Source organism: Thamnophis elegans, chromosome 5 (genome assembly GCF_009769535.1).
Source record: "Thamnophis elegans isolate rThaEle1 chromosome 5, rThaEle1.pri, whole genome shotgun sequence".
Lineage (NCBI taxonomy): Eukaryota > Metazoa > Chordata > Lepidosauria > Squamata > Colubridae > Thamnophis > Thamnophis elegans.
The window spans coordinates 77294172-77307732 of NC_045545.1; the positions used below are offsets into that span (position 1 = coordinate 77294172).

The 13561-nt window shown below is 38.1% G+C and overlaps 1 protein-coding gene across 1 annotated transcript in view; it reads right to left on the reverse strand.

Moving 5' to 3' along the window:
• Positions 1-13561, reverse strand: part of PREX1 (phosphatidylinositol-3,4,5-trisphosphate dependent Rac exchange factor 1) — a 233455-nt gene that overhangs the window by 110963 nt on the left and 108931 nt on the right. The window contains exons 2-4 of the mRNA XM_032218666.1: positions 10416-10487; positions 5325-5447; positions 1693-1797 (exon numbers count right to left, since the gene is read on the reverse strand). Coding sequence (XP_032074557.1) covers positions 1693-1797; positions 5325-5447; positions 10416-10487 — 300 coding nt within the window. The remainder of the gene's footprint in view (positions 1-1692; positions 1798-5324; positions 5448-10415; positions 10488-13561) is intronic.

The window sequence follows — 13561 nt, forward strand, 5'->3', positions numbered from 1 at the left end:
CAGAACGTCTCAAGATATTATGGTAATGAATAACATTTTGTAGAGCTGGTTATTTGTAGAGCCTTATACGATGATGAACTAAGAAAATATATAAAAATACCTACTTTCAATGCATAGAGAAAAGGAATATTTTATTTATTAAAAATGTATAGTCTGTGTTTCTTTAATAGGACTCAAGTGTACATATATAACAACGCTCCCTAGCCTTTCTGGCTTTGCGGACTGGCAGTGGTTGGCAGGGAGAGGGGAGAAGAGAGAAGAGATGGTTTTGTGCACGCATCCACCCCTTGCATAAATGGATCTTCGCATGCTCACATGCCACTTGTACAGAACAACTCCCAATGGTCCACAGATCAGTACCAGGCTGAAGACCAAAGGTTGGGACCCCTGATGTACAGGTTTCCCAGAAAATCTCCCGATCAAGCACTGCCCATGGATGTGGCTTCATGAGCCTTGGTATTGCAATTCAACACACTTTTCACTAAAAATTCTAAAGTCAACATAGTTCAACACAAAAACATCTGGATAGCCATGTGTGTTTTATCCAAATAGCCATTCCATTCACAGATAAAATGTACAGCTAAGCTGGAATGCATATTTTTAGAAATGAAATATTGTAAAATTTGGTTGTTAGGCAACATGATGGCATCTGCATACAAAAGCATCCATATATTTGCATTTCCAATCAACATAGACTTAGAAGACTTAGAATAATTACATTGTCCCTTTGAAAGTACACTAATTGCCATACATTAAAACGAAATTTCATTGCATATAGCTCTCAAAGGGTCAACATCTCCAATATACACTTTATAAACATGACTAAATAAATAAATAAATAAATAAATAAATAAATAATAAATAAATAAATAAATAAATAAATAAATAAATTTGGATGTATACATGTATCTTGTAAAATTCTTGGACATGGTGCCAAGTGCCCCAATGACAGTGGGTATCACTGTCACATGCTTCATCCATAGCCGTGTAGTTTCGATGGCCAGGTCGCGATATTTCATTATTTTTTCTCTTTTTATTATTTTTTTCATTATTATTATTATAAATTATTATTGTGTAATCTTTGGTTAGATTCACAGCCTTTGGGGCTGGTTGAAAGCTCAAAAGCTCGAGTCCTACCCAAAGACCTAGGAACTGTTAAAGTAATGTCGGAGGATATAAGCTGTCCCAAATAGAGTGGTTCATTATTGTTGTTGTTGTTATGGTCTCATATATATTTGTATTTGTTTCTTTTTAGTTTGTTCTAATCTTGAAACTTTAATAATATTTTTGTTCAGTATGCCTTAATAAGTGATTTAGCTTCAATGGACTGAAGCAGCATAGAAGCACAATAATAAACTTAATAACTCAATCGTGACAGTACAAGAGGGGGCCGGGAAACAACTTTTCTTCATAATCCATCCCCATGGAACAATTTACCCCCAGAGATCTGGATGGGGCAATCCCTGATGGTTTTCAAGAAAATAATTAAAACAGAATTGCTCTTTAGCGCTTTTAATTGCTAGTGCTGCTGGGACTGGATGCCAAGGGACTAGTATTATTTACAGTTTTTTTAATGCAAATCTTTTCCATTGTGTTTTACCACGGTCTGGGGCATTTATGACTCTACCTTGGTTTTGAGTGTTGGAGTTGGCTTGTCTATAGAAAGAGATTTATGGTATTATTGATCCTTACCAATAGGAATTGTCTCACAGGAGGGATCTTGTTCAGTTCCATCAAAAGCCGGAGTGCTTTTTCATGATTGCTGCAATACTCCTCATACACAATGAACTTGTCTTTCTGTGGGAATGAAAAAAGGAATATATGTTAATTAAAGCTTTCTATTATTATTGGAGGAATGTGGTGGCTCAGTGGCTTGTCAATCAGAAAGGTTGGCAATTCGGCAGTTCGAATCCCTAGCACCACGTAATGGAGTGAACTCCCGTTACTTGTCCCAGCTTATGCCAACCTAGCTGTTTAAAAGCTCGTAAAATGCAAGTAAAAAAATAGAGACCACCTTTGGTGGGATGGTAACAGTGTTCCCTATGCCTTTGGCATTTAGTCATGCCGGCCGCATGACCATGGAGACGTCTTCAGACAGCGCTGGCTCTTCACTTTGAAACAGAGATGAGCACCACCCCCTCGAGTTGGGAACAACTAGCATATATGTGCGAGGACAACTTTACCTTATTATTATCGGTATCTTATTGAATTAGATCCAGAAGCAAACCGGGGTTATATGACCAATCCTAGGGGTGCCCAGAGCTGTTGCATCCATTGCATTCTACATCAGCTGCATTCCAGATACTCTTGACGAGTAACCCCACATAAAGCATATTGCAATAGTCCATTTGGGCAGCAGTGGGTATGGAATGAACTGCCCCTTCATAACTCCAAAGCGGTCTGAACTTAAGAATTCAACTATCACAATAACCTGCCCACATTCCAATAAAATAATCTGTGCTAACAAAACCAGTCCGTGTAGGTCGATCCACATTGTGCTAGGATTCTGAATCATAATGCAACCCAATTTAGAGCATTAGGCTAGAACTAGACACTTCCATAAATCTGGAACACATTTTCCCATATCTGTTTGTAATTTGAATTACAACTAAGGACCTGAATCACAGGAAGAAATTACAAACAGGTTTTTAAAAAGTATATTTCACAAGAGAGCAGACAGCTACATTTGTACCATAATCCTACATAATCTCAATACCTGAGCTGCATGGGAAGATAGAAATTGCATCCCAAGATGTCCGGAGGACACCATGTTGAAGATTGCTTTAAGACAGTGTTTTTCAACCACTGTGCCGCGGCACACTAGTGTGCCGTGACATAGTGTAAGGTGTGCCGTGGGAGAATTACTTTATATATAGTCAATATAGGCACAGAGTTAAATTTTTTTAACATTTTCTAATGGTGGTGTGCCTCGTGATTTTTTTCATGAAAAAAGTGTGCCTTTGCACAAAAAAGGTTGAAAAACACTGCTTTAAGATATAGCTCAATAATGGTAAATAAAGCCCCAGTGCCGGATGGAGCGCAGGTGGGAATTTATAGAAGGAAAAACATTATATGACTTAGTTCTTTAGTATTGTAGCCATTAATATCACTCAGTTCTTTGCAGCTGACCTTATGCTTGGGGAATAGCACCCAGTGTTGTTTTGTTTATTTTGATTGCAGCTCTGTGATACTGGCCATATTTTTAGAGATTATATTTAGATCATGACATCTCCTGGCAAACCACAGTTCAATATATTCAATAATTATAAAGATGCCAGAGGGCTTTCATCATGTCTTACCAGCTGTCCTTCATGCACAAGACCACAAGAATGAAAGCCACGCTTTAAAATTACTTAGTGCTTTAAGTATTTAATTTTCTCTCTGGGTGACACTGTTTCTTCATAGGATGAGGAAACTATCAGTTACATAATTAGAGGCACTACCCTCAGAAAACTGAACCTGCACAATCAAAGCATATCATGATCACTGATTAGAACTCTTTAAAAATAGATCTTTTCTTGCTCAGCAAATTCTTTCAGCATGCTACCCTGTAACTTAAGACCGCCACACATATTACCACATTACTAAAGTCACTGGATGAAGTCCTGCATTATACATGTGACAGTCATGTGTAACTGCAATTCTGCAGGCATCTGTAGGCAACAGGAATATGCATCTAGCCCATTTCCTGATACAGATACACTGCATGCACTGTATATTCAGCATTATTATTGATTATTATTTTTAGATTACTATTATTCTCTGCTCACAACAATGTAAAGTCTTTAAGTGGTGCCTTCATAACACTGAGTTCTTCCTAAGAACCTAGGATGTCGTAATGTAACAATGCAGTACATGTGCAGATCCAAGCTACGTGGCATTTTGAAATTGACTGATGGAAATTTTGCCAAGATACAGATCTTCTAAGCATCATCCAAGATTTTTTGATATGGCATCCAGTATGCTGATAACCACTGGAACCACCACAGCCGATTTATGCCATAAACTTTCAATTCTGATTTCCAGATCTTGATACTTGGTGGTCTTCTTCAATTCTTTATCTTCTATTAAACTATCCCCTGATATTGCCCCAGCAATAATTGATACTTTGGGTGGTGAGATCTACTCCTGTCAGCAATACTGCTAGATACTATCTACCCACGACCATACTGCTCAGCTAAGCAAATGTCAGGTCCAACTGACCCAGTTGCTCAGTTTTTTATTGCAAGAAATGCCTCTGCAGCCATATATGTCAAAATGCAGACATACTGTAACTTGGATGATGTGTTTGGTCAGGAATAATTGACCTGTGGGAATAACTCTAGGAAAAAGGAAGGAAGAGGAGGAGGAGAAGAGGAAGAAGGAGGAGGAGGAGGGAGGAGGAGGAGGGAGGAGGGAGGAGGGAGGAGGGAGGAGGAGGAGGAGGAGGAGGAGGAGGAGAAAAATCCATTCTTATTTTCAACTACAGATATATCTAGTGAGCGAAGACGTTATTAGTCTGTATAGTATTCAGAAATATCCTTGGCTATGGGGATGGGAAGGAGAAGAAAGCTATGCAAACATCTTCATAAAGAACAATTAGTGAGACATGTGTGAGCCAAAGTTAGGGGAACATATGGATATGCCTCTCCTCCTCCTCCTCTTTCTCATCTCCTTCTCCTCCTCTTTTTTCCTAGAATTATTCCCACATGTCAGTTATTCCTGACCAAACACAGCATCCAAGTTACAATATGTCTGCATTTTGACATATATGGCTGTAGAGGCATTTCTTGCAACCAAAAACTGATTGACTGACTTTCTCAACAAAGGAAGGAATGGACACGATATCAAGTTATTTTGACCTTATCAAAAAAAATAAAACCTCTACAGAATTAGATTTGTCCTCCTAAAAAAGTTATAGACATACATTAGGATAGAGAGGGCAATGGACATGAAGAAGATGTAAGAGGACTTTACACAAGTCAGTTCAGGTCTGAAACTCTCCCCTATATCCTGGCAATGTTAGAGGCACTTTAATTTCCAGTTTTCAGGGGGGGGTTAATCCCCCATATATGAGACAGCCCTTTCTTCAGATACTTAAGACAAAATTCACCTTTTTTGGCAGACATACTGATTTGGTATGATTTATTAATTTCCGCTTAGAATAAGATGTGAAGCCAGAGTTGTGAAATGAGGTTTGGTCTACTTAAAGGAACCTTATATAAATTCAAATATCTTATGAAACCATGTGATTGCCATATCCAATATTTTTAATTTGCATCAAGATACACAATTTCCAAGACTGATCACAACCCAGAGGATGTATTTTAATGTATCATACTCACAAATTTTAAGAAGACATCTCCCAGTTCGTGCTGAGAATGAGGTTCCGGATGTAAACAATATTCTAAAGCAGTCAGGAAGTCATTATGAACATCAAGTATATCTTCCATATTGGAAAATAAAATCTGTAACATAAAAAAATAAATCCAGTAATAATTGCCAGTGAAAGCTTTGCAGATTCTTATCCCTCCATCCATTTGAAATCATCCTTATTGTGTTTGTTTTACATTGTTTAATATTTCATAATAAAACAATTTAGAATCTAATTGAGAAAATTAGAAAACAACATGGAGTAAAAGCTATGCAAGAACTATAAAACTTAATTAACTATAGTTGGCATATGCCTGAACAAAGATTATCCTATTGCAAAATGTTAAGTCCTTGATAACTCAATATTTTCACTAACTCTGCAATGAAGACATACCTGTCAGAGTTTTGAAATGAAAAGTTCAACCCTTTGGTTTGGTAACATAGTAAAAAGAAAAAAATTAAGCAGTGGTGATGTGTGTGTGTGTGTGTGTGTGTGTGTTTGTGTTTGTGTGTAATAGACAAGTTAGCAGTAGATCACAATCCTATCCCCATCCATTTTGCATAAGCACGTGATGACATATCCACCTTCTTGCTGAATTTCACACACATACACACCTGTAAATTCCACTGGTCTTAAGTGTGTGTGTGTGTGTGTGTGTGTGTGTGTTTGTGTGTGTGTGTGTTTGTGTGTGTGTGTGTATCAGAACATACAGGAAGTTTAAAAAATTAGACTGAAAACATTCCAAAATGCATTTTTCCACAATGCAACACAATGAATATTTATTGCTAATTTTCAATATAAGCCTTTAAGATGGAATGGTAGTTATAACTACGTTTTTTCAGACCAGCTATCCTAAACAACCATAGCTACCATAATTACTGGTTGTAAATCAACTTCATCTCTGTTTCAATTCTGATTTGGCAGAAGAATGCAAATCACCGTTGCACAGTTCAGATGTTATACTAAAATAGAAGCTGGTTTCATCATGAATTTCTTATGGCATCTTGGCCAACTGGTATTGTTATCATCTCTTTCACCATTAAAGCTCTAATACTCTTCTCAAGGCCTGAAGTATCCACAGAGCAGAAGCAGCTATATTAATGGAAACTGACAGACTTCAGTTATCCAACTGTATGCGCTGCCTTCAGTATGTGCTGCTTGCTTCATTCAGAAAGTGCCCCATTAGTCAGCAGTCAAAAACAGTAATGGCTAACTATTACTAAGATGATTTTAATGAAATGATAAAACCTTTCTTGAGAAAACTAAGTAATCCTGAAGAGGTTACACAGAAAGTTCCAAAGACTTAAACTTAACTGTTCTTGTTGCTGTTTTCTTTTCAGTTATAACTTATAAACAGAAAACAGAACAGTAGTTCTCTGAATTTAAAATTTCTGGCAAGGAATACACCATAGGCTTCTACATCATTTCAGTACTGAAATCAAGTTACCATAGAAGGGCCTATCTGTATTAAATTGAAGGTTCATCTAGATCAGGGGTGTCAAACTCCCAGCTCTTGGGCCAGATGCATTACTCGCTGGCCACGCCTGGTTTAGCGAAGAAGGGGGGGGGAAATGTCCCGATATGTCATGTGACACTGCCGTGGCAATGTGGGTTTGACACCCCTAATTTAGATTAGCATCCTGAGTCAAAAGATAAACAGTTATCGGTTTCTGGAAAGGCACCTAAAGTGTTTAAGCCAAAGTCACAAATGGGAAGTCTGGAAGCATCAATGTAATCACAAGGAAAATAGTGAGGAAGAACTCTTTGTTGCTGTGTGCTGAGACTATACAATACATGGAATCATAAAAATAACAAATGTTCTGTGTTCAATATCTCACTAAGTCATAAAAGAATTAACCAGTGTTTTACTATAAGCATGTTGTCCAAATCCAGCTATTAGGATTGCAACTGTCTTGATTAAGCATTTTGTGTATATCCAGCCTTAGAAAATAAAGAAAATGAGAGAGGTACAATTTTTGCTTTGTTGAAAGTGGGTTCAAGAATTCAGAAAAGATACAGATAAGCAGCAGCAGCAAATCTCCATGTGAGGGAATGTACAGAAGCGAGAAGGTAGATTTCCAGGAGGAAAGGCCTTCATTCCACAGGAGGTAAGAGGCAATTCAGCTCAGATATCATGTGTGAAAGAAAGAAGGTGAAGACAGTTTCTCCCTAATAGTTCCCAGAGTATATTATGGATGCAGATAGCGGAGTGCTCATTTGGAAAGATTTTCTCTATAGTTGGGAAACAATAAAGCATTCAGCTTGGAAGAATCACCATTTCGCCTGACATGCTATGACACCAAAATGGCAATACATGAACAATAATGTCAACATGCGAATCCCAGCATTATTGTATTTACACTTCGACATCACATCAAGTATGTAAGTTTCATCATCGGTGATGTTGTCATGCACTGATTGTTATTTTCTTCCTTTGTTCTTCTCTCTCATAGATGCCCATAATCTTCGTCCATCTAACTCCTAGTTGCTATATTTTGTAACTGGTCACATCCAATTTATAAAACATTTTGAAAAGGCACGTATCTTTTCTTTGGCAAGTATTCAAAGATTTAATACACTAAAGTTTCATTTACCTATCATAATAGTAATTTACAGAACTGTCTTCCATAAATCTAAAAACTTTTAGCATAATGGTTGGACTATGAATAGGAGATCCAGTTTCAAGCATTTAAAACATAAAACCAACCAGAAGGTTTTAGGCAATTAAATTTCTCTCAGTTTGAATGGTTTCAATATAAAAAATTGTGAAGCCTTTTAAGGGCATGGCTAGTTTAGTGAAGAGAAGGGCCAGGGGAGACATAATAGCAGTGTTCCAATATTTGAGGGGCTGCCATAGAGAGGAAGGTCAAGCTATTTTCCAAGGCACCCGAAGGTCAGACAAGGAATAATGGATAGAAACTGATCAAGGAGAGATTCAACCTAGAAATAAGAGCAGAAATTCTGACAGTGAACAATCAACCAATGGAACAGTTTGCCTTCAGAAGTTGTAGGAGCTTCATCACTGGAGGCTTTCAAGAAGAGACTGGACAGCCATTTGTCAGAAATGGTGTATGATCCCCTACTTGGGGAGGGGTTGGACTAGATGATCTACAAGGTCCTTCCAACTCTGTTAATCTGTCCCCAGCTAAAGGGTTAGTGGTTATTTGAAATGCTCTCTCTTCTACTTGGCACATAGGTTGGATAAAAATATAATTACAAAATAGAAAAGGGTATATGTTTCCTTTAAAAGTCATCAAACTACCACTACCACCGGTCATTTCATTTGGTACAAACAGTTCAAACTTCAATTATACACCCACAGAATAAAAAAAATAAATTAGTTGTGATTATAAGAAAAATTATTTTACAGTCATAAAACTGAGCAAATACAAAATATCAGTTATGAAATAGCAAGGCATACTATTCATCAGTAAAAAAAATAGTAGCCAGAAGTGCTTAAAAGGACCAAAAATAAAGTAGCTAATATAATCTGAGAAGGCATTGCTATAGTTCTAATTAGATTAAACCAAATAAAATATATTGCTGGAACCATTTCAAAACTAAAGAAAGGCCAGCTACGTATATGATAAAGGGCTCCACCTCCACTGCAGAAGGCCTTAGCCCTGAAGTTTTATTTATTCACTAGAAATAAATCCCACTGAAATCAATGAAGCTTACTGGGCACAGAACAGCCCAAAGGGCAGAAATAACAAGGAGACATATCAGTGGGGTGAGCTCAGATGGAGGTGAGTGTGTGGAGGGAAGAAGAGATGGTGATGAGGTCAGTGAGGGCGGCAGAGGAAGAACGGTAGAGCAGCAGGGATGGGAAAGAATAGTGCAGGCCAGAGCAGAGGATGGCAGGGGAAGTGGAGTACAGGGCAGGGAGCAAAGTGGCAGGATCAATAGGGGTGGTAAGGGCAGTAGAGTGCAGGGCAGTGGGGATGTAGGGCAGGGAGACAGGGCAGGAGGGATGGCAAAGTGCAAGTGGCAAGAATGCAGGGTTGCACTTGGAGCAGGGGTCAACAAAAAGAGCAGAGATAGATAGACCCATTGGGTATAAATTAAGCCCACCTGGGTATTAATGTGGATGAGTTTGCCAAACACCTGAATTTTGATCATCTGAACTTGGGGCTGTTGTAAGTGCCATTTGTTCAGCACTGTAATAACTTCAAACACACACTGAATGAATGGTTGTTAAGCGAGGACTACCTGTATGTATGTATGTATGTATGTATGTATGTAGATCTTTCTTTCTAAATTGTCTTTTAAAATCTCCTTAGGAAATTCAGCAAAGAGAAATAAAACAGAAATAGGATTGTGCATCTGGAGAAAAGCCCAAAGAAACTTCAGGCATAAACATACTTAATCAAGTGAGAAAAGCAAATTAATTTAGATGCAGAATTTGATTGTAAGACAGATATATTTAAAACGTTGACAGGCAATAAATTAATTGCGGTAACAACAACAGTGACACCACCAACTTTTTATCTGCAGCATTTAAAAGCCACAAAAACTTTGCTACCAATTTTTGTATTTATTGTTTGTTTATGTGTTTGCCCAGGACAACAGAGTAGCTTGAGAACTAACTGGCCTTGGAAGAAAAGTCAATGACATGCATGAAATGAAGGAATTTACAAGGAGGGAAAATAGAAGTATCTAATTTTCCAAGTCAGAAATACAGTACTTTGCCTTTGAATTGAACAAGGAATTTAAAGGAAGGAAGATTGTAAGTAAAAATCATATAGTATTTATCCAACTAGACTGTTGGTTTTAAAAGAAACAATATTTAGGGACTGAAGTTGGACCTGAGTTTCATTATCTGCCTGTGGCCGCCACATTCATGTCTTCATTCTTTGTAGGACACAATATTATTGGACTTTTCAATTAAACATATAGAAGAAAAGAAAAGATACTCCCTGCTGTTTTCTACCTAACGTATCTTGTATATAGTTTCTGTTCATTTAAAGTAATGTGGCAATCCAAGCATTATTGCCATTAACAGAATTAATGTTGAACTTCACATTATCTCAATCTTAACCCAAAAATGTTTTGGAAGCATTACCTTGACATTTTCCTCTGTTATATACTTCTCAGCTTTATCCACCGCATTTTGTCTAATTCGATGCAGAAAGGCCTGCAGGGAAATCAAAAAAGATAATTATTTTCAAGCTGATCCTTCTTCAATTTCATTTTATTCTTTCTTCTGGATTTCATAGCATGAGCCATGAGATACAAATCTGGGATAAAGGGGAGCTAATTTTACATACTTATAATCATCAGTTGTAACATTTTGGTATTGGGACTCCATGCATCTTGATAAAAGCACCTCTTTCAAGTTGCTTGCAGCGTGTCTGACAACAAGCAGCTTCCTTCAGAAGCGCTTGGGGTACTTAATTATGCTTAGACAATTGGCACCACTGGCACACCAAAGGAAACTACTATTTGCTTAACCCTTCAGAAGCTCCCTTTAGTCCTATAAAAAGGCGACTGTTCTGCAGTGATTAGGGAGGTGCAATGTCTGGATTTCGTCAAGCAAAAAAATATCTGTATCAAGTTAGGGGGAGACAGGAGAGGGTAGAACTCAATCAAATAGAATGGAGAAAATAAGGACACTTTGAAACCAACATGTAGCATATGTGTTTATGAAGTCCTATAAAAGTGAACCTTTTCGACACCGAGTGCCAAAACGGGAGTGTATGTGCGCACACGCACATGTGTTGGAAACCAGAAGAGCAACTGCCCAGTGCTCATGTATGCGCTAGAAAGATGATCTTCCGGTTTCCACCACATGCATGTGCACCAGCCATCTGGTATTTCAGTTTCTGACCAACATGCGTGCGCAAAGACCAGCTGGCTGGGGTGCATGCGCATGCTGGAAACCAGAAGAAAAGCTGGCTGGTGCGCATGCACGCCCCAGGAAGATGATTTTTCAGTTTTCTGTGCAGGCATGCACATCAGTCACCCGGTCTTCTGGTTTCTGGCACACAAAGACCAGCTGGTGCACATGCATGCACCGGAAACCAGAAGATCATCTTCCCAGCGCGCACAATTTCCGGCACTCCAGCAAGCATGAAGACCAGCTGGAACCCAGAAGAGCAATGGGCGATAGCTCACATGCCTGGAGAGATGGCCATAGGTTCACCATCATGGTCCTATCATGTAGTCTCCCTAACCACCACCACTACCCCAATTTTCAGTTGCATCTTTGTTTCAACCACACATCAACATAGAACTACAGAATTGGAAAAGGCCTGGAATAGTATGTGAGGAAGACCTTGAGGGACGGGTCAAAGAAATGCTGCCTAAGTAATGGCAAAGCCCGCAGCTGCATAATAGGCAGAGAAAGAGAGTCAGAAGGGACACCCTCCACACACCAAGTTCTCAGGCTCTAAAGGAGATTGAGGGAGACTTTCAAGAGTCAGTTGATATAGCCTTATAATAAAGTAGAATGAACTCATCTGGTCGTGTATCCTAACTGATCTACCTGGGAAAGCTGACAGGGTCTTTTAGTCCAATCCTTTTTAGGATTCCACATTATACCATCCCTAGCTGCTGTGCCTCTACTTGAGCACATCCAAGGAAAAGATGATCATTTCTTATGGTAGTAATTGACCTCCACAATTGTTAAGAGGTATTTTAACTAGAATTTGTTTTCATGAAACTTAAAATTATTATTACTGTTCTGCTCTCTTGGAAAATAGAATGTAACGTCCCAAACAATACTATCTTAAGAATACCCAGGTGCATATACTCCACTTATATTATCTTACATAAAAGCAAGTGGAATAAAAAATTCCTCTTGAATCTCACCACTAACTTTCACTGTATGTCTTCCAGTTTATCTAGTCATGTTTCCCTAAAACATAGTGTCTCATTTGAAGTGGAGTCTGCCTAGTGCACAATATAGTGTGAGATATTAAAAGAATTGCTGAATTAGCTCAAGATCCATCCCAGTCCTGCATCATTTCCTGATCTAGTTCAGGGGTGTCAAACTGGCAGCCTGCAGGCCATGTCCTCCTCAGCTCCACAAAGGGGGAAACGTTGCGATACGTCACATGACAGCAATGAGACACTGCAAGTTTGACACCCGTGATCTAGTTGATCAAACGCCTAGTAGAATATATTAATAACTGGAAACACTTGTACTGTCAGGATCTGTGTTTGCTCAACTGATCTTGGGATAAAGATCATTAAGTACCACAACATAGAATTAAAGGTAGTTCTCAACTTACAATAGTTCGTTTAGTGACCGTTCAGTAACAACGGCACTGAAAAATGTGAGTTATGACTGTTTTTTGCAGCATCCCCATGATCATGTGATTAAAATTCAAATGCTTTAAGCATACTCGATAGTTGATTGGTGGAATTATACATAATTGAAAACAGTGATATACAAATATAAATGGTTGGTAAATCTCTTTCATATCAGGATCTATGATTATATATTAAACTGATTATATTAAACAGACAATCAAGAATGTAAGGGAATTAGGTTTATGGAAAAAATATTGATTGTAATTGAATATACATTGTACAATGAAAGTGGGTATTTAGTTATATTAGATGAAAAATCTGTGATTGTAAATGTAATTGAGAATATGGATGCAAAAACACTTGTAATTAAACAACATGCTGTATGTAATGGATGAGATCATTTTTTTAAAATATTTTTTCTATTTTTATGTTTAAAAATACAAAACAGATTGCAAAAAAAAATTCAGATGCTTGACAATTGGTTCATATTTATGACTATTGCTTTGTCATGTGATCTCCTTTTACAACCTCCTGACAAGCAGTCAATTGGAAAACCGGATTCACTTAGCGACCAGGTTACTAACTAATCAACTGCAGTGATTCACTTAACAATGATGGCAAGAAAGGTTATAAGATATGCAAGACTCACTTAACAAATGTCTCACTTAACAACAGAAATTTGGGGCTCAATTGTGGTCGTTAAATCGAGGACTATCTGTATGACACAATGTCTGCTCTGCTCCATTTTACGAACTTTCTTGCCACAGTTGTTAAGTGAATCCCTGCAGGTGTTAGGTTTGTAACTATGTGGGTGGTGCAATAGTTATAACTGTGTAAAATAGTCACAAGTCACTTTTTTCAGTGCCATTCTAACTTTGAATGGTCATCTAATTTTCTTCATAAGCCCCAGATTTGAGGGAGGGAGGGACAGGAAGAGGGAGAGAAGGAGAGAGG